General features: G+C 35.5%; 2 protein-coding genes across 3 annotated transcripts in view; both read right to left on the reverse strand.

Moving 5' to 3' along the window:
• klar (klarsicht) overlaps nt 1-19153 on the reverse strand; it is a 74400-nt gene that overhangs the window by 23713 nt on the left and 31534 nt on the right. For both annotated transcript variants that reach the window (XM_066391088.1, XM_066391089.1), the window contains exon 7: nt 5107-5307. In XM_066391088.1, the coding sequence (XP_066247185.1) occupies nt 5107-5307 (201 nt within the window). The remainder of the gene's footprint in view (nt 1-5106; nt 5308-19153) is intronic.
• Nucleotides 1-19153, reverse strand: part of LOC136409530 (nicotinate phosphoribosyltransferase-like) — a 123683-nt gene that overhangs the window by 7942 nt on the left and 96588 nt on the right. The window lies entirely within an intron of this gene.

Here is a 19153-nt window from a genome sequence, read left to right on the forward strand (position 1 = left end):
CAACCCACAATTAAACTTTTTCTATCCATTCTGCCGTTTGGAGTGTGTAATTACAAAATGATCTTCAAAGGCTATGAAATTTGTATCTCGAGCGTTCCCTTGACTCTGTCGGTTACGCAATACTTTATTTTCTTCACGATTATGGGAGATTTGAATTTTTTCTCGTGCGATTTACGGATCGCAGTTGTATTGCCCTTAGGTTAGATACCAACGACAGCCGAAGACATTTTGTAATTACCGTTTCGCAACAGCATAGATTTATACTATTTCCTATTATAAATAAAACCTAATGGGACCTCGTTTTGTTTATGTTGCTGAGCCAGGAACATACATAGTGTCATTGTTCGAAAATAACTGTACCAGCTAATTGATGTTGCTCTTGCCCAGCTGGAGGTAAATTACCAACATTACTCTTCAAAAAATCTAACGTTTCTTTTTGTTTTACTCTTACGACACAGCGGTAATGTTGTGTAGACAATACCTTTAACAGCGAAGTAACGGACCGATTTAAAGTACCGATGAGTAAAATCGAATATACTTCACTGGGGCCCATTTCATATAAAAACCGATGATGTTTATTGTCCATTGTAAAGGCGTGAGATTTACTGCACCAGGAAAAAATAACTTGACAAATTTTCAATTGAACTGTCTACAATTGTACAGATATGATTTATGGTTGGGGAGATCTGGTAGGTGCAATGAATAAAATACAATCAGCGGACTTTCACTAAAGCCGACCTTGCTAGAAAAGTAGCGATAGTCCAAAGGGACTTCACTGATCAGGACATCCGTTATACTTTTTATGCGATTCGGCATGCGTCCCGGCTGCTTTCGATCATCACGGAAATCATAAATTTTTCGCCCATTTTAATTTCAAATCCCAGATCCATTTTTTTCTTCTTCGTATGGCTTGCTACCAATTTGCTATTTCCGTGAGTGGCATGCACCATTCAAATCCAAGCGGATGTAAGCTATTCACTTTTCCTATGTGAAGAGTTTTATGGCTCGCATTTACCTATTATATCTTATTATGCATTACTCTTCATATTTAATTTTAGATAATTATTAATGGCTTCTTTGTGCTTCCCACAGAATTTTTTTTTTCACGTATTGATGGTGCACTTGAGTAGAACCAGTATTAAAGCCAGATTTCTCTTTTTGATATCGACATCACAAAGTAATACATCTAATTAATAATGTAATGTAATTGTTGCTTGCAACACGCCCCATAAGGAGCAGGCAAACACACTTTTTTGCGGCATGAGATAATGAATAAATAAATTACATTGTTGATATCATTTGCCGCAGCAAAAAAAATCTCCTGTAAACATATTAAAAAGTCAAGTATACCTTCTTTAATGAGATCAGATCCTAATCGACTCAGCTTCACTGTGGAAAATAGGTCAACTGATTTATTGAAAAATAAATTCAGTAGAAAACCGATAAGAAGATTACGCACCCGTGTAATGAAGAAACAAATTGCTAGTTATTATTGGTTTTTGCTGTTTTTTTCTTTAACTGGCAATTGCATTTGCTATGTGAGATAATATATGTGGAATCTACTTAAAAATTTGAATTGCTGTGAAATTTGCAGGCCTTTCGGAGTATCGCTTTAATCAAAATTTGATACAGTTTTTTTTTTAACCAACCGGTTCACAACTTTCTGAGATATTGGTGCTGGGGAAAAGTGGATTTCTGCATATTACTCATGGCCAGCCCGTCATCAGCGTCAATGTACGCCTGGGTACTGGATCCCTCGGTCTGAAGCTTCTCTAAAGACCATCGGAAGGCACTAAAGTTGCGGTGATGGACAGCTGCCCTGTGAATGGCCACCTCTAACGCAGATTTTTTTAAGGGACACACCCCAGGCACATTTTAGAGAATTAAAAACAACTACTTAATAAAGATTTTTTTTATCATCGAGGCTCCTAATAAATGAACGTAGCACGATCGGGGGCTGAATCTAATGGCATCAAACTATCCTCGTTCAGGCTTATCTGAATCCACGTTATTCTTGTTAGAGCACATTTTGCATGACCCTCTAGGGCCAGGACATATCGAATATCCTACCAATTACTACATAGTTCCATTACTCAGTAGATAAGGCAACTGAATCTTGTCTCAAATTAGCCTGTAATTTTGGGTTTTAAGTGACTTAACTAACAATAAATCGTATTAAAACATGATCTAATGCCTTGAACTGGCAATTATTCTAATGCCTTCAAGGAACGATTCAACAAAGCGAAAGTGAGCCTATGACTAATATTATTAAAGAACATTCAAAGAATAATTTTTTTACACGTTACTTATTACGAATAACATGAACAGCAGTTATTGTTCGCATGTTTAACACCCGTAGTTGGAGATTTATGGTCGAGTTAAAATAAATCAGATGTATGAAGAAATGTTACGGTTTGTTAGTAACAATCTAAATTTAATAAGCTTGCATTTCTAGGAAATAGCGATAACAGAAATCCACGAAGGTTGTAATGGAATTGTTGTTGCACGTAAATTTACTGGACTTACCCGAAAAAGTGGTTAACATTGCCTAAAAACTGAAGAAATATTATAGCGTTTAAAAATTAAAATGCAATCAGCAGTTAGCGATTTTTATAGCACATTTTTGCGCAATGCATAGTTAAACTATTAGTCATGGTTTATTTTCGGTTTTTGACTTTTCTGAGCTGTGATGGCCACGTTAAAGCTAACCCTGAGCAGCAAGAACTTGCCTTTAAAACGGAAAACATCTCTGACAGCCAAAAAATAGAACCAAATCACCCGAATCCGTGTAAAGCTTTATAAATAGGAAAAAATGTCATGTTTACTATTTCTATATTTATATAAGCCAGTCTAACAGAAAGTGTTTCCGTTTTACGTTGGATTCGAGACTATTTTGGTTTTCAATAAATCCGGGATGGTTTTGGAATTAATTGATTAGGGCTACTTGTAAATAGTTTGAAAATTGCAACACTAAGATCAAGCGCGAGACGGCCTACGAGGGTTACAGCCGAAGAACTTTTAATGGCTTGATTAATTTGTGCACTTAATTTCCTTGCTCAATATTAATCATCATTTTTACGAGATTTACGTGCCGTTTGGTGCGCCAATTTTTTAACGCGCTGACCCTAGTAACACCTATACTATATCTGGAAAGCTGTCAGGCTTTAATATGGCGATTTCTCACCTCAATTATAAATTATGAAACCTTACGGCGTTAGCTCTTAGCCTTTTCAAGCAAGTTTTACCTGTTACGCTAGCGGGCTGTCCATTAATTGTTTTCAACCATTTACACAAATTTAATGTTAACTGAAACTTATTCACATCCTACCGGTCATAAAGCGGCCTATTTGTTGTGGCTTGTGTTACGGAACAAACTACATTAACATCACAAAAAAAAATCCTTCCAGTGAGGTGCAGTTTCCCAAAGCATAAATAAGGACTGTTTATTTTCATTGTCAGTGCATAAATTTCAAAGCTAGATCCTAACACACAATAATTGGCATTTTAAGATGTTTCGTTTGCATAGAAAACGCATTAGAATGTTTAATCAATGTCTTGGGCGACTGCATCTTCGTCTTTGTGCACCCATTTTAACACAACTTAAATTGAAATTGCAAAAATAACAGCAAGTGTTAAGTACGCTTCTAAATGTTCACATGCAACCTATAAGGTGAAATAAAAATTGGCATGTACAAATTTTAGAAAGCTATAATCAGCGTAAAGGGTTCTGAGAAAATGTTCGCAGATGGCTGATGTTTTCCTTAATAATCGTGTATTGTAGGGAGATTTCGTTCCCAAACAACGTTGAACGTTGTACAGAAAGCAGAACTTGAAGCCGCAAAAATGTGGTTAAATGTAACCTTTTGACATTGTGATTTTACGTTTAGTCGTCGTGGGGCATCGATGCATCCGTATAGGGTGTTCCAAATTTGAGGTAAACTATTCTCGGAACGGCGGAAACCATAGGTGAAACAATAATGGTAAAACTGCGGCAGTTTGAACGATTGTGTGCCCGATAAAGCGCCGCTTTTGAAATTGAAAAGATAATGCGTTTGCTTCGGTGAATTCCGTCGAAATTCGTATGGTCCGACATTTTCGAAATCCGAAAAAAAAACCCGAATATAGCAAAAACAATTTAAAAACTACTTATTCGTGAAAGACTAAAATAAGGTATTACGAAAGTTCGTTTTAAAAACAGTCAAATTTTATGTATTAGTATGCCGTTAAACGGCACACTATAAAAATCGCAAACCTGACATTAAATATCATGCGAAACACTGCATTATCGCCGGCTTAACTGGTATAAAAAAGAATTGATGCAGCGAGGAAACACATGTACGCACATCGGAAGTAGGTGGTACCTAATCCCATAAATAAAAGCATAACGCACACACACACACACACACATGTACACAGATGTACAGTTCACCATATTTTGAGCCGCACTTAACACGCCTGTTACGAAATGATCGGGTAACTTTATCAGGATCGATAGTTAGCGACGAATGATATAATTTATTATTCATTTTCATATACCCGGAGAGAACTACCGGAAGTTCGATATTAGATAATGGCAGTTTGGGACACTATCTGCAATGAAACGAAAGAGGAACTGGAGAGCGATATTATTCATGTTGTATAAGGAGATTCGAGTAGAACTAGAATAATATTCCAACGTTTTAGCTTCCGTGTAATCTGCATTGTCTTAGTTTGCAAAGAGCAGTGCTAATAATTCATGGCAGCCAGCGGTGATATGAAAAGGAAATTAAATTGTCCTATATTATCCAATAACAATAAATATTATTATTAAGCATATAGGCTTGTGGGGTTATACTCACAGACACTTACATAGTAGTTGCGTTTAGATCACCGTTTGATAAGAATTTCACTCTTTTCTGCATTTCATACTTTCTAATAGAATCTCGTGATGTCATATCCGAAAGAACTTTCAATTTTGGACGTGCCTTCTCAGAATTACCTAAATAACATCCGCATTTTTTTAACCGAAGACGCTAATTGGCAAGTAAAAGTACTGTATGTACGTGCTTCAAGAACTTTGCGGATTTGAATTAAGTAACTTTGTAATGATTTACGACTGGTACTCACCCTAAAATTGTGTTTCTTGGAAAGTGACTCCAGATAGCATTGCCATTCCAAAGATCTCAGGAACAGAAGGTGCCATCTGCGCTCAAGACCATTGGCGATGCGTCGTGCATTGGCAGTGTTGCATTTGACGTCCGGTCTCTTGCACAATTTCACAACTGAACCCACTATTTTACCGTGATTTTCAATATCACGATGCAGCACCTGAAAATACATAATAAAATTCCAATTAGTTAGAAGTTGTGTTCTCGAAAGTAGGTCACATCTATCAGCAAAATTTGAATGGTTCATAATATTTAGAACTAGCCTTCATCAATTTCCGTGAGGGAAAAAATGTTTATGACCGCTCGATAGACTAACAAACAGATTGTCAAGAAATATTCAATTACTGCGTGCCTTTGGTGTCATCTATATTTAACTTTTGTATATTTTCTTATCCGCACATATCTTACCGAACCGAAATATTACATATAAGTTACAACCTCAAGAGCACCCGGATTACCAGGTAATTGAACCGTCTGGTGAACAGCAATCTTGAAATGGATAATTGGCACTATTAGAACGGTTTTCAAAATATAATTACCATTATATTAGCACTCGTGTGGTATGTTTTTTCTTCATTAGTCGTGTTTAACAGAGATCCTGTAATTGATGATGTACTGAGGTACGTGATTTAATTTATTGTCAAGGGCTACGCGTACTAATTGGTACTCAATACACACTTAATTTTGCAAAAAATTCTGAAGAATAGAAATTAGGGCCTATTTTTGCGAAGTTTGCCAACTGAACGGGCAATTAATTATTTTCAGTTGGAGAGACTTCAGAATTCAGGTCGTTTATTTTTACTAGGATTTCAATAGGAATGACATAAAGCTGGGAGTTCTTGCCGGTATTAAAAATCTTGTATTAATATCCTTGATACAGTATACCTAAATACATCTCCGACTATTATTAGAAGATAGCCACTTCCTCGGGTCTCTCGCTAATCATACTACGACAGTAATATGATATTCATTATTCTCATTATTCATCAGGTATGATTAAACCGTTTCACTCACCTATCCACACTTAATTTAATATTAATTGTTCACCGCCTCTGAAGTATTTTAATTGATAGCGGTAACTTTCAATGGATCGCAATTAATCAGACACAATGTGGCCAAAAATGTTGATGTACCAATCAACCAAACCACCTGCTAGTATTATAATTGTGGTGTCCATTATCTTGCACAAACAAGTACTAACTGCAAATCTGATTCAAACTTTTTCCAATCGCATACTGAAGTATACAATTTCGCACGCATTAGCGGGTCTTTCTCATTCGTAATATTACGTTGGCGAATGGGATTAGGTTTACATCTTCGTAACAACAACTGGTTTATAAATTTATTACGAGAGTAAATGAACCATGGAGTTGGAATTTGATAATTAAAAAAAATCAACTTCCTATGCTGCAACATTACTCAATATTTACCGCTGGGAATGACCTTAAAACAAAAATATGATATGATTGATTCAACCTTCAGTAAATTATTAAACAAAACCTATAGGTCGAAATGACGTAAGCATACAAAGACGGTACTTCCGAGTACTGTTAGAAAATAACCAATTTTGACATTTAACGTAACGGGTTGGTAAATAATAACACACAAAAGGCGTAACCACTCTTAAGAAAATATCATAACAATATAGCTTTGTGGTTGAGTTATTGTTGTTTCTTGTAAGTTGAAAGGCTCGATTGGATTCCGTCAATTGCTGATGATGGCACATTTTTGCCTTTGCGGCTCGTCTTATTCTTGGTAAATTCGCCCGGGAAAAAAAATGGCCGGAACGTGAGGGAATTTGTGCCCATTTTTATAGACTTAATTAAGTGTACGTAATCGCGTTAGCTTTTTATGCATTGTGGACGCATATTTCCTTACCGATTATGTCGCAGTTCAAGAGAGGGAAACGATAAGTTTGGCCTACACCACAGAAACCCATACAGATTTCTTTATCTCTGAAATGCATATTTCAAGGTAAAAGTACAAAATTCCTTCCTATCGATAATTATTATTCCGTTGCAGTAACGTATTTTCATCCGACTCAGATAATAAACTAATTATGATGGAACATTAAAGACAATTGAGGACAACCTATAAAACTGAAGAAGTTGAAAGTAACACGAAAGTAATTGTAATTTATATGGGACAACAGTTAGAGCCTCTCCAATCCAAACTTTCAACGATACCAATTTATTCTTGCGTCCTTATAAAGGTTTTCCTACTATTATTAACGAAATAAAGTATTTATCCCGTCGTATAATTTACAAATTAACTCGAAAAGGAAGCATTAGCGGCCCACGTCCCATGTTTCTAGGCCAAAATCTTCCTCTCCGAAGGTACACATCTATTTAATAACTTATTCATTATATGCTTTATGTAAAGGGACTTTCTCGTCAAATAAATTGCCCAGACACAAAAGGAATACAAAATAGTAAAAAATACACACAGCGCTAAGCACATAAGAAACCGAGACAAATTTTAGGACGCCTTATGCTTTAACAGCCTCATTAATATTAATACACTGTTATGGCAGTCAAATTAAGAGGCTCGCCTGACACACATTAACAATTAGGTACACGTTAGTCTATGTAATATAATTTCTTGATCGATTGCCGCCATTTATTTTTTTAATAATAATCGTTGTTACCAAATTACATGCAGATTTGACACATTCCACCAGCTGGGGTGGGGTCTCCCGGCCATAAATTTCCCGCTTTCGGATGCTCTAAATGAACTGGACACTCTCGCCGCCGACTGGAAGGCTTTGCTGGACGCCACGTGGATTTTTACGATAAATTTTGAAATTACTTTTGAGACAAGAGCTCCAACTCTTTTTCGCTTCTAAAACCCGACTCTATACTCGTCGAGATTTTCGAGATATTTTCTTTGCGACACGTTACCGTTTGCGTTAACTAATTATTGGAAATTCTGTGAATACAAACAATATTACTCATGTTTTAGATACAATTGCGAGTAAATGAGATGTAGTGAATGAATGAATGAATCAACAAGTGATTACAGAGAAGGTGAAATTTGGCATTGTATCGGTATTACAACGCCAAATGCTATTTTTGAACGCGGAAAAGTTTGTGCGAACGAACGCAAAAGTAGGAAAGGGGTATGTCGAATTTCACTTTCGACGGGTGATATCAAAAGTTCACTACCGGAATTTTTCTTTTTTTTCTCACCTCAGTAGTAAATATCATCGAACATAACCCGCGAATCGATATGAGTCACGAGACCGCCTGGACGTGCAAAATGATAGTGTTTCGAAACTACTTTAATGCAAGCAGAAGTCTAATTTTAAATGTGATTCAGGGACACTCGACCTAAAAATGAAATTAGAACAAAGTCACGATAAAAAGATTCGAATATGTCCGAGACCGGTCGATCATTGCACTTCGTGAGGATAGTGCCCGGAATGGTCTTCCATCATAAAGACTCACCGAACAGTTTTATGGCCTGTTAAGCAAACATACTTAGCAGTAGTAAAAATCCTAATTTAAAAACTTATTAACAAACAGATGAGTGTTCTTGAGAGCGTTTAAAGAACTTCAAAGTGTTTAGCTAATGGTGTGAGTCCATACACTTTCGCGTCTCAATTCTCCTATCTTGATCTTGAAATCGTTATTTTGAACGAGTGAAGTTAGAGACACTAAAATAGCATGTGCATTGAATGCCCTATTACCGGGAACGCTGTAGACTTAATGCTATTCTGCGTGTTTAAAAGTAAAATGAGTTTCCGATCGTTTGAGAAGAAATGGGCATTCAAAGAAAGACAGATGCAGCCAGGTAGTAATTACCATAATTAAAATTGCATTAATTTTGCAGTCTACCTAAGAATTATGTATTCTACAAATTACACGCATGCATACGGCTCTGCTTCTTATTTTTAGAAAAACCTTGTTGCACTTATATTTGTCCACTAGTATCTGAGACACTGTCTATTTATGATCTCCAGTAATAAACATTATAATTCGTAATAATTTGTGATCATTTCACTCAGATTGCGGGGCAACTATCTTGAAAAGACAAGTTACAGCGAACTGAACGAGAGGAGCTGCACTTCTTTCATTAATTATTGCAGTTTGTTCTGGTCATCATGCAGGCCAATGACATTACGATAAATTATGCACGTTATTAAGTCATATGTCGAGTGCATATCATCTAATGCTCTAGTTGTAGCAATATTAAGTGACCGCTTATGTGCTGGTCCATGACTATAATTTGATTGGTTAATTATGCAAGGGAACATGTGGGTAGTGAAAGCTCGTAAGAGGGTTTCAGTATTATCCACTTCCTTTTTAATATTTATATGGCTATAGGTCGAGAACGTGAACAAATATCAAATTACAATTACACTAGTTACAGATAAAACCTTGAAAATATCGCCTCTTATTGTTTGGTTATTGTCGGAATCATTTTTTTCTAATCTCAGATCTATTATCGAAGTAATGGATTGCGAGCGATTTTTTTTCCGAATAGATTAATTATTCTTTTTATGGATTTAGCTCATTTATTTTTGCCTCATTTTCAGCATCAATGAATGCAAATCTAATAAATAACTAACTAAACGATTACGTATAAATTATCATCCAATTAACAGCGTCAATTGAAAAGAAGCTGAGACATTTTAATTATTAACAGATGTAAATTATTGCCATTTTGAAGGTTTAAAGACTAAAATGGCAAATTGTTATTATGCTTCTCTTTTGACAATAACACCGAAGTGTTATTCGCTAATTACCATGGGAGATTAATGTCCTTAATGTCAATAGATAATCAATTTCACATTAATATATACGTAAATAATAATTACTATTAAGGGACTAAAATAATAAATCCAATGCTCGCGCAATTTAAATAAACTATAACCTCACGTAAATGCTGTTATAAGATTGCAGCTTAGATAACATCAAATTAGGGAGCGACCACATGTAGGTATGTTCAAAATTAAATGTCAGATGAGATTAGGAACTCAATGGCCTTAATAGGTACAATAATCGAGCCCAAAACTTTTTAAATTAGCTGGAAAGCAATAACATTAAACGTCGATTAGTTACAATCGAAAACACACTCCTCACATTCATTCTGACGGAAAATTCTCAGGGGCTATGCCTACAAGGTGTCCTGGAGGAAATAGTGTAACGCCAGATTTCAGCCTCTATTTATCTCTGGTGAAGCATTTGAGGATTTTCTTTCAATACATTTTTTGTTATAATTTTGACTACACAATTTGATGTTCAGGCATTGCTTATATTAATTGAAGCACACCCTATATAAAATATATCAGAGGATCGCCTACCTTCTTCACTCCAACAGGAAGCGACGTATGATATTGGAGATATGATTTTCCAAATTTCAAAAAGGAATATTTTTTTCTTCATTTCACACATCTCAATATTTTCAACGAAATAGGAAGCTGCAATAACTTTAGCTTCTCCGTGGAAAGTTGTTTTCAATAACAAGATATAGCCCAAATGTAGTCATTTTTTGCAGTCTGAATACTTATGTCAATTTACCTGTCGAATTACCTCTAATTGATGTAATTTAACTAGCGGAATTTTGACTAACCTTCAATCAATTTTGGGCCTTATTAAACCAGGTGGTGGTCTAGTCACGACCGTGCTAGAGCAACAGCTATGATAATTGGATACTCCAATTTCAAATAAATTGCTAATCTGAGATAATAAACGGCTAAATAATAGACAGGAAGTCAGAAAGTAATGAAGAGTTCGCTTGAAATGAAATAAAAATTCAGATCTGTGTCATTTCGGCTCCAAGAAAACCAATTTGTATTATTCTTATTTACAATGGTCAGAACGTGGAAGTTTTGCAAATGCTGGTTAATGTAGCGGTGATTTAGTGCCTATTAGAGAGTATTTGTATGACACTTAAAATTAATTCTAAAACACATTGTGGTTATTTTTAACCGATACCCGAGTAAAGCGTCAATAATCATTCCCGAAGCTGTACAGTAAAACTTTAGGAAAGGTCAAAAATCTCTGGATCTATTTTTATTGTTTCCTTGATCACTGGTGCCATTCTCCGGAACTTCATATATGTTTGGCAAATACGTATGAAGCGATAACGTTTCTCAGCTGTATTGATGAGATTTGCAGAACAAATATACAATTTCGCGCGGTAATTTAGGCGCAACGAAAAAATTGGAACTTCACAGTTACTTTTATAACAGCAAATTGTAATTTTACACTTTCTATCCATCACTGTCATCGAGGCTCGTTTTAGAGAAACCAACAGAACGTTGCTCAATCGTCCACTACGGAGATCAAAAAAATTAATGTGCCCACATAGAAAAACGACAAAAACGTTGTGTCATTCGGCCTTTTTGAACCACTTTGTTTCGTGGTACGTTCATTTTCCGACGCAGCTGTTCACTACTATGTACATCGAACCCGCAACATTCTACTGCGAACTATAACGTATGGCTTATTGCTTAAACTAAGAATGTGTATCGCATTACTAACTTTGGTAATAAAAATTTAAAACAAATAAGCCAAGTAGCGAGCGTTTGATATGTATAATTTTTTTTTGAGGCAGAAACAACTATACATTTCAAAACGCGTGTTGGCCTACATCTGATCGCCATCAAGCTATAGGATAGTGAAGTCGTGAGTAACGATTCCCGAATAAAAGAAGTCATTAAGTAAACTTAGTAACTAATCGTTACACGAAATATATATGCTTTCCAGTAGTTACCGAAAAAATGATACCTCCGTGGCACGACGAGAAGAATTGTGCCCTCTGACCCAGCGTACACTTTCTCGAATGCCAAAAATCTCCTGTTAATTATTTACTTACACGAGTAACAGTTTCAAATGTTCTAAACGAAAGACGTGATTATAAGAGCCAACATAGCTTTCGCTGGGTTGTTAGTAAAAATTTTACCTAGATGGAAATACTAATCTCTTCAATCTGTTTGAAATTGGTAAGTTATTTCTGTAAAATGGACAGCCATTATGCAAAACATCTATTAGGATCTAATAGCCATAACGTGCGGGTGATTCAAAGCTCGCTACGACTGAATACCTAATAATTTCGACTAAGGCTTTGTTATTGTATACCATGCGATCATGATGAGCAACTTCTGCCTAACTGTACACTTCCTTACGTTCGAATTGTGTGATCAACAATGGATTCAATTCAAAATCAATTGAAATTTATTAATTTCAATTAATTTTTGTTTTTTTCAATTTTTTTAAAAAACATACACGTTTGAGATTGTCGAGTAATGTCTTCCTTGCCTCGATGAAAATCGACCATTCTTTAGGCTCAAAATTTGTGAAAATAAGCCAAATTTGCTTAAACACGAGTTACCATTTTTAATCAATGTAACCTTTAAACACTCCAAAGATCAATATTCCGTTAAAACTCACAGTTATTAATACAAAATACTACAGTGCCTTTACCAAATACGACCTTAAACGGCTGTATACTAATTGACTTCTATCTACGGCTTTTAGTGGCGACTAGACAGTTTATTGCTTGCATGTACTCTATGATTTCCGTTTTCATCTTTGTCTGAGATGTTAGTCGATCCACGACCATACTGACATATGTCCGGTTTCATTTAAATAGTGGTTAGTGGGACCTAAATCTTGCCATATGGTAGGTGTCAAATCGAAATCTTAGGATTTGGATTAATGTACAGGCCCCTGACACACAGGGAAACTAAGGGAATCAACTGAATTAACCGATTCAAATTTTTGAAATACAAGTCACAAAATAAGTTCAGTTTTAACATTCTAAATTTCAGTAACAAGAGTTTGTGAACTTATGGGCACATGACCTTTTTGTTATATTTTTAACAATATGATCTGGCATTAACGTATTCTTCCTTAAATTAGGGACACTGTGTAGAGGCCATGAACAGTGTTTTTCTCAAAAGTGAAGTGTAAGTTCAGTTAAAAATCAAGGATAAGTACTTTGGAAAAAGGCTCATAAATCGATTGGCAGATACATCGGGAAAAATTTTTGTAAAGATAAACCGTGTAAAGGAAGACCTAAAAAGGTTATAAATTTTAAATCTCTTAAATGTAAATTCTAAATATTTTTAACGTTTCACGTCGTTATTCAACAAATTGGGAACACATACGTTTGTTCTCGAACCAATAAGGTACCTAACCTCCCATTCGGAAACTTGATTAGTCTCAAAGAAAAACTGTCCCTAATCAAAAATCTGTGTCACAAGCATCCAAGACCAACCGATATGGATTGAACAGAGAAAACATCGGTATCAGTTAAATGCAATTAGGAATTAAAAAACATTTTATAGTCCTTGTCTAACAAGCTCATCTTGCAAGTGAAAACTACTAACAAACCGAATAACAACGAAATCTGGAACGACGGACTTATGACTATATCTAACTATCGATCAAAATAGTTTTTTAAGAAGACTGATGGTAGAGTTTAATAGGATTAAGGTCAATTTTTTGCTTGTAATTTATGGATTGCGCAAAATAGAGAGTACCGTTATAGGTCCATTGTAATTGAAGGATTTGATTGACATGTATGAGTTTCTGATACCAATCAGCCAATGAAGTTTAATATGTAAAGATGCGCCACATATTTTCCGAAGCATTGGACAAACTCTGCCACAAGCATTGTCATGGGCATAATATATCAAAATGATTAACTGCGCAGCAAATTACCTCATAAGGAACGTTATGGCGCTACAAATCATATTGCCACACATTTTGATCAAAGTTTGTACTAGTTTAATGCACTTTTTCATTCAGATTATGATGTCCTAAAATGGCATAGTATATTGACTTGTTTGATCTGATATAAAGCAAAGAAAAAAGTGTGAATAAACAGAAAAAAGTAGCTCGTTTAACAAGTACAAAGAAATGAACGATTTATAGCTTGCATACATGTATAATTTGAGGTGTGGTAGCTACTTATCGGTCATGTAATTGGGTATTCTAAAATCAGAGAAATTAATATGCAATAAACATATCAAATGGAAGTGTATGAGAGATTACGCGCCTTATACAGGGTGTCCCGAAATTAAAGCACCATATTTAAACAACGTAAATTAGGTCAAAAAATAACACCAAAACTTTAAATAAAACAATGTCGGAAAATGCTTCCTTAATGAGGTATGCCTCTTTAAAGACGTAACTCTGATGATGGTAATTTTGAAATATTTCCAAAACGGTGCAAGATAACTTTATGAAATTTGGTACGATTTTATACCTTATAAGCCTCAATTGACTGATGTGGCTGAATGGAAATTATTTCGTCAGAGGCGTGCTGCACGGGTAGTGTCGGGGTTAAAAAATGCTAGATTTTTTTTATGTGCCCCATTTTTTAGTTGCTGATGCAAAATTATGAAACCATATACGCTTCCAGAAAAAAAAGACACTCTTGGTTCACGATGCTAGGACGCTTCGTTTTCGAATAAAATGAATTTAAACATTACAATACATGACAAATACAAATGATGCTTAAAGCGATATTTTATTAAACTAATATTAAAGAGTACGTGAGCAAGCAAAACTTAAGGATTTTTGTGTCGAAAGAAAAAAATCAAAATCTTAAACCTTTTTAGTGATTTGAGCTGTTGGTACGATAATCGGCTTTTCAGAGGATTCTCTGCGAGGTCATATTAGATTGAATATTGTATTCTATGACTTCACTTTCTATAACAATCACATCAGAATTCTAATCTTGAATCATTTAGCAATCTTATCATTTAATTAAACAAAAAGCACCATCTGCCATGAAGAATGAGTCAACGTCAACAATATCCGATATCATGTGAAAATGTACACACAAAACTGCGGTGCTAACAAACGGCAGTTTATGAAGGATATGCCAGGCCTTCATGCAAGAATTCTGTTTGGCAAAGAGGAAATGTACAGAGAAACCGGCTTGAAAATGTCAAGTGGAAGAAATAGACGGGTTTAATGCAACGTAAGATGTGGGAAATAAAAAAAAGTAATTTTGAGAATTTAAGCAAAATCAACTCTCTTTAGTATGTCCTATTGAGGATGGTCCCTCTCTTTCTCTTCTAATGAGAAATACAATTCTGAGAAGTCAAACAAAGACTTAATAAAGTATTCTTGAACGTTAAAAAAAGGTTGCATGGCCCGGCTTTCTGGGGCCCACGCACGTGCTTATTTTTCCCCTGAAAGACACAAAGCCGCTTTGAGTAAAAGTTCCTCCGCTCACTTACATAAGGTTCTCTGCCGAGTTAACTGAAGCAGGTCAGTTGCTGTCACCCTCTGTCCCCACATTAAACAAATCACATAAAATTAGCACCTGGATTATTCGTCAGATTGCGGACAACACGTTTAGAAGAGCAGCGGTAACACCGCGAACCATTCAGAATACAGACTGATTGTGGTTTCATTACAGACAACGCCAAGCCAGGCCAGGCGTAGTCGCTGATGGTACCGGACCCCGTACCACAGTAAGTTGGGAGTTGAACATCGACCGATTTCGAACGACACACACCGAGCGACTTAAAACTAGATCGGATCTTTCGAAGGTTTACTTTAACCGCCGACTTTTTCTGCGGAGTTGTCGGGCTGGATGTGCATATGCCACTGTTCCGTCAAAGAATACGAAATCACATCCCCCACAATGCTTTAAAATTTAATTGTGTCTCTAACAGCTTGACGATGACTACTGCCATATGCCTAGGGTCGAACATTTGGCCGTTCCACGATCCATGCACGCATACATTCTGGCAACAGGGTAATGAAATCCCGACATTACAGGACTAAAAATACATTTATTTATAGAGTTAAAGGCTAAACGTAGAAGTCGTACCGCCATCATTTTTGTTTCCTCTTGACCACTGGCGGGCTTTTCCGGCCAGGGGACATGACGTGACAGTCTCACTGTCTCACTGTCGGGTAGTGTGGATACACTACCCGACATTTTTCAACTTTTCTCACAAATGTAATAAACACACTTATGTATTAAGTTAATTTGGCTATTAGTCACGCAAAGAAATATAACCGTTTTTTTCCGATTTTGATTATGTCGAATCTTGGAGTTCTCAAATAATAGTTAAAAACCCTTCGAAGATTTCAATTTTTTCTAGTTTACGAGAAACGCCGCCTTTTCGGCAAGAACCTGGGAATGTTTAGTTAGGGAGATACGGGGCGTCAAAAAAAATCTTAATGACGATTATTGGTATTTTAATTAAATTGACAGGTAATAAGACACATTTTACGGCAAAAAAAAGGTTTTGACCATTAGCGACGTAGGGGTAATTATTTCTCTTTTAATTTTTATCTTAGAAATTTCCTACAGTCACTGCTGCCTGGATTGTGCCTAAAATTAAATTGGTCTTCGATATTTAGCCTTATATCAGGGCTTTAATTTTATCTCTTGCGGATGTATTTATAACATCCCCAAATTATTCCGTTGATTTCGAGACAGATTCTGAGGACGACGAATCTCCTTCACCTGACGTTATTAATCTTAGTAGGTGACAGCATCCCTTCGGACCAGCTATTTAAATTCAAAAGCGGTAAAATGGAAGAGCATTTCAGCTTTAGGAGAAAGCCATCAACTACTTTGAATATTTTTTTGAAGATGTTTATGTATAAAATGTTAGTTCTTTACGCCATAAAATAGGGAAGTACCAGTATTTCAATCAAATATTGTTACCAATCATAACAAGAAAATGAGTAGAGACCGACATTTTAAAAACTACAAAAACAGAGTTCGATCGAAGAAATGTGGTGATGGTTATTGTTCGTTTGCTGCTGCTTAGAATCAACAACACATAATGCATGACGCGTTTGCAAAAAACTGCCCAATTTCGAAAAAGTTTATTTTTTAATCGTCCGATATCGACGAAATCTTTGGAAAAAAGGGTGCACGACAACATGGAGTACGATGGATTCAATCACTGGATAGCATCTGAAGTAAACTAAGGACGACGTGCCATATGTCACAAAAATACGAATAAAATGTGTGAAAAGCCACATAAAACATGAACAGTGTTTTAAAAAAATCACGTTTTACAATTAGTGCTAATGGAAACTGTTATTTAAAGTACCTAATGAACCGTTCCCATCAGTGTTTCATGATAGAAACATCATTTTTTTAAAACAAACACAAGCAGTTTAAACATCTTAAAAACCAGCGTGTGTTTCAAAAACACAGGGGCTTATTTCAAAAATTTAAGAAATAATAATATATGTACATAGTCGCGAGACGAATCGTTTGTGGAATAGGACTGAAATTTGTCGATAACAATACAGACCTCTCTCTGTGGAAGTACTATTCACACGTAAACTAAAATTCCGGGCATAAATGAAATTTGGCATTGTTTTATGACACATATCTGTAGCTATGTGATTGTCGGTAAAATTTTGAAATGTACGTAAAAAAATCACGTCGGGTAGAGTATCTTTGTACGAATGCTTTCTTTACATTAATAGTAATCATTAATCATAAAATATTTTGTAGCAAAAGGAATAACAGCCAAGAGATTTCTAACTAGACGATTCATTATCCTAATCAATTCGCCCAAATAAAATCTAATTTAAAAAACGAATTAAAAATTGATATTTCAATTATCCGGAAATTATGCTTTGACCCTATCCACAAACCACAACTAACACATAACCCCCTGTATCGACAAAACAAGTTATGGGTAACATTAAATTGCAAAATTATCTGCTGCCCTTTATTAACATGTGAATTGGCTTTTAAAACATTATGATGGAAGAGTTAAAATGATGCTATGCGATTATAAGCGATTTTCCTTTTTAAATCGGTCAATTTACAAATTCAAAATTAAATATACGCAATATTTACCTAAGCAAAGCTGATTTTTAAATCAATGGTAAACGATGCAAGCATCTTAATGTCCGTTTAAAAAACGAAAATATAAATTTACTCGGCAATTGACTTATTCATAGATTTCCTACTTGAGCAATAACAAACGGTTCAACATCCTATCGAAATCTCCTGTAATCCAGTACAGGAACTAGAATGGCAGTACAGTTGTTATATTTTGCAAAACGGTTGTAACAACTTATACAAACGCAACGTGGAGATATGGTTTAGCATTTTAATTAGCCGTAGTGTACCTGGGCACATAACAGGTTTGCACTCGGTATGTGATCTGGTAATGATGTCATTATATGTAAATGTAACTTATTTAACTGCTTGTATTTGGATGTTGTTTTATGCTACACAACTGTAGAGATTGGTGGTGATAACGCTTTTAAAATCGATGTAGTTCCTCTAAAGTTATCCCAGATCTATTGAAGAAAAAAACTGAATTCGTCGAACGCAAGAACAGCTGTCCAAAGTACCGACAAAGATGGTAAAACCGGAACTTCCGAATTGTGAACAAAGGCACCATAATTGCCGCACGACGTGAATAAACACTTCATAAACACCTCAAATTATATCTTTTTCCTAGCCACTGTTCGTAAATTGATCAAGTTTTTGATTTCAGTTATGGAACGCCGTGTTACAATTGCTATCATAAATCAATGAGATTGGCAGAGAAAAACACGTTGTGATTACCTGATAATCATAATACAAACGAGAATACAGACTTTGTATGGTTTACCTCAACTGATGATTGGAAAAATAAAATTCTCATTGTTCCCTGCCTAATAGCATCATAACAGTAATTGTTCTTATTTGCATAAATATTGTTTAGAACGCGAGAATGGGAATATCATTACTGGGGAATAATCCTGGTGAATACACACTAAACATTGAATATAATTGAATTAGAAAGAGGCCTGTTGTTGTAATATTAAAAATCAAGATTGCATAACATCCGCTTATGTACTAAACCCCATGTTTTAACAATGTTAATTGGCAAGCAAATTCGTGCCTGTTAACTTTCAAGCATCTGAGTGTGGTTTTTAACGAGTGCATTTATTTTTTTGTTAAACCATTGTTGCTAAGACGAAGAAGTAAGATGCTGCCTGGATTTTGTGGTGAAAACTAGCAACCTACACCCTGACGTAATAATGGCAAACAATTATGGGTTA

This window comes from Euwallacea similis, chromosome 6 (assembly GCF_039881205.1).
Source record: "Euwallacea similis isolate ESF13 chromosome 6, ESF131.1, whole genome shotgun sequence".
In the NCBI taxonomy this organism is placed as follows: domain Eukaryota; kingdom Metazoa; phylum Arthropoda; class Insecta; order Coleoptera; family Curculionidae; genus Euwallacea; species Euwallacea similis.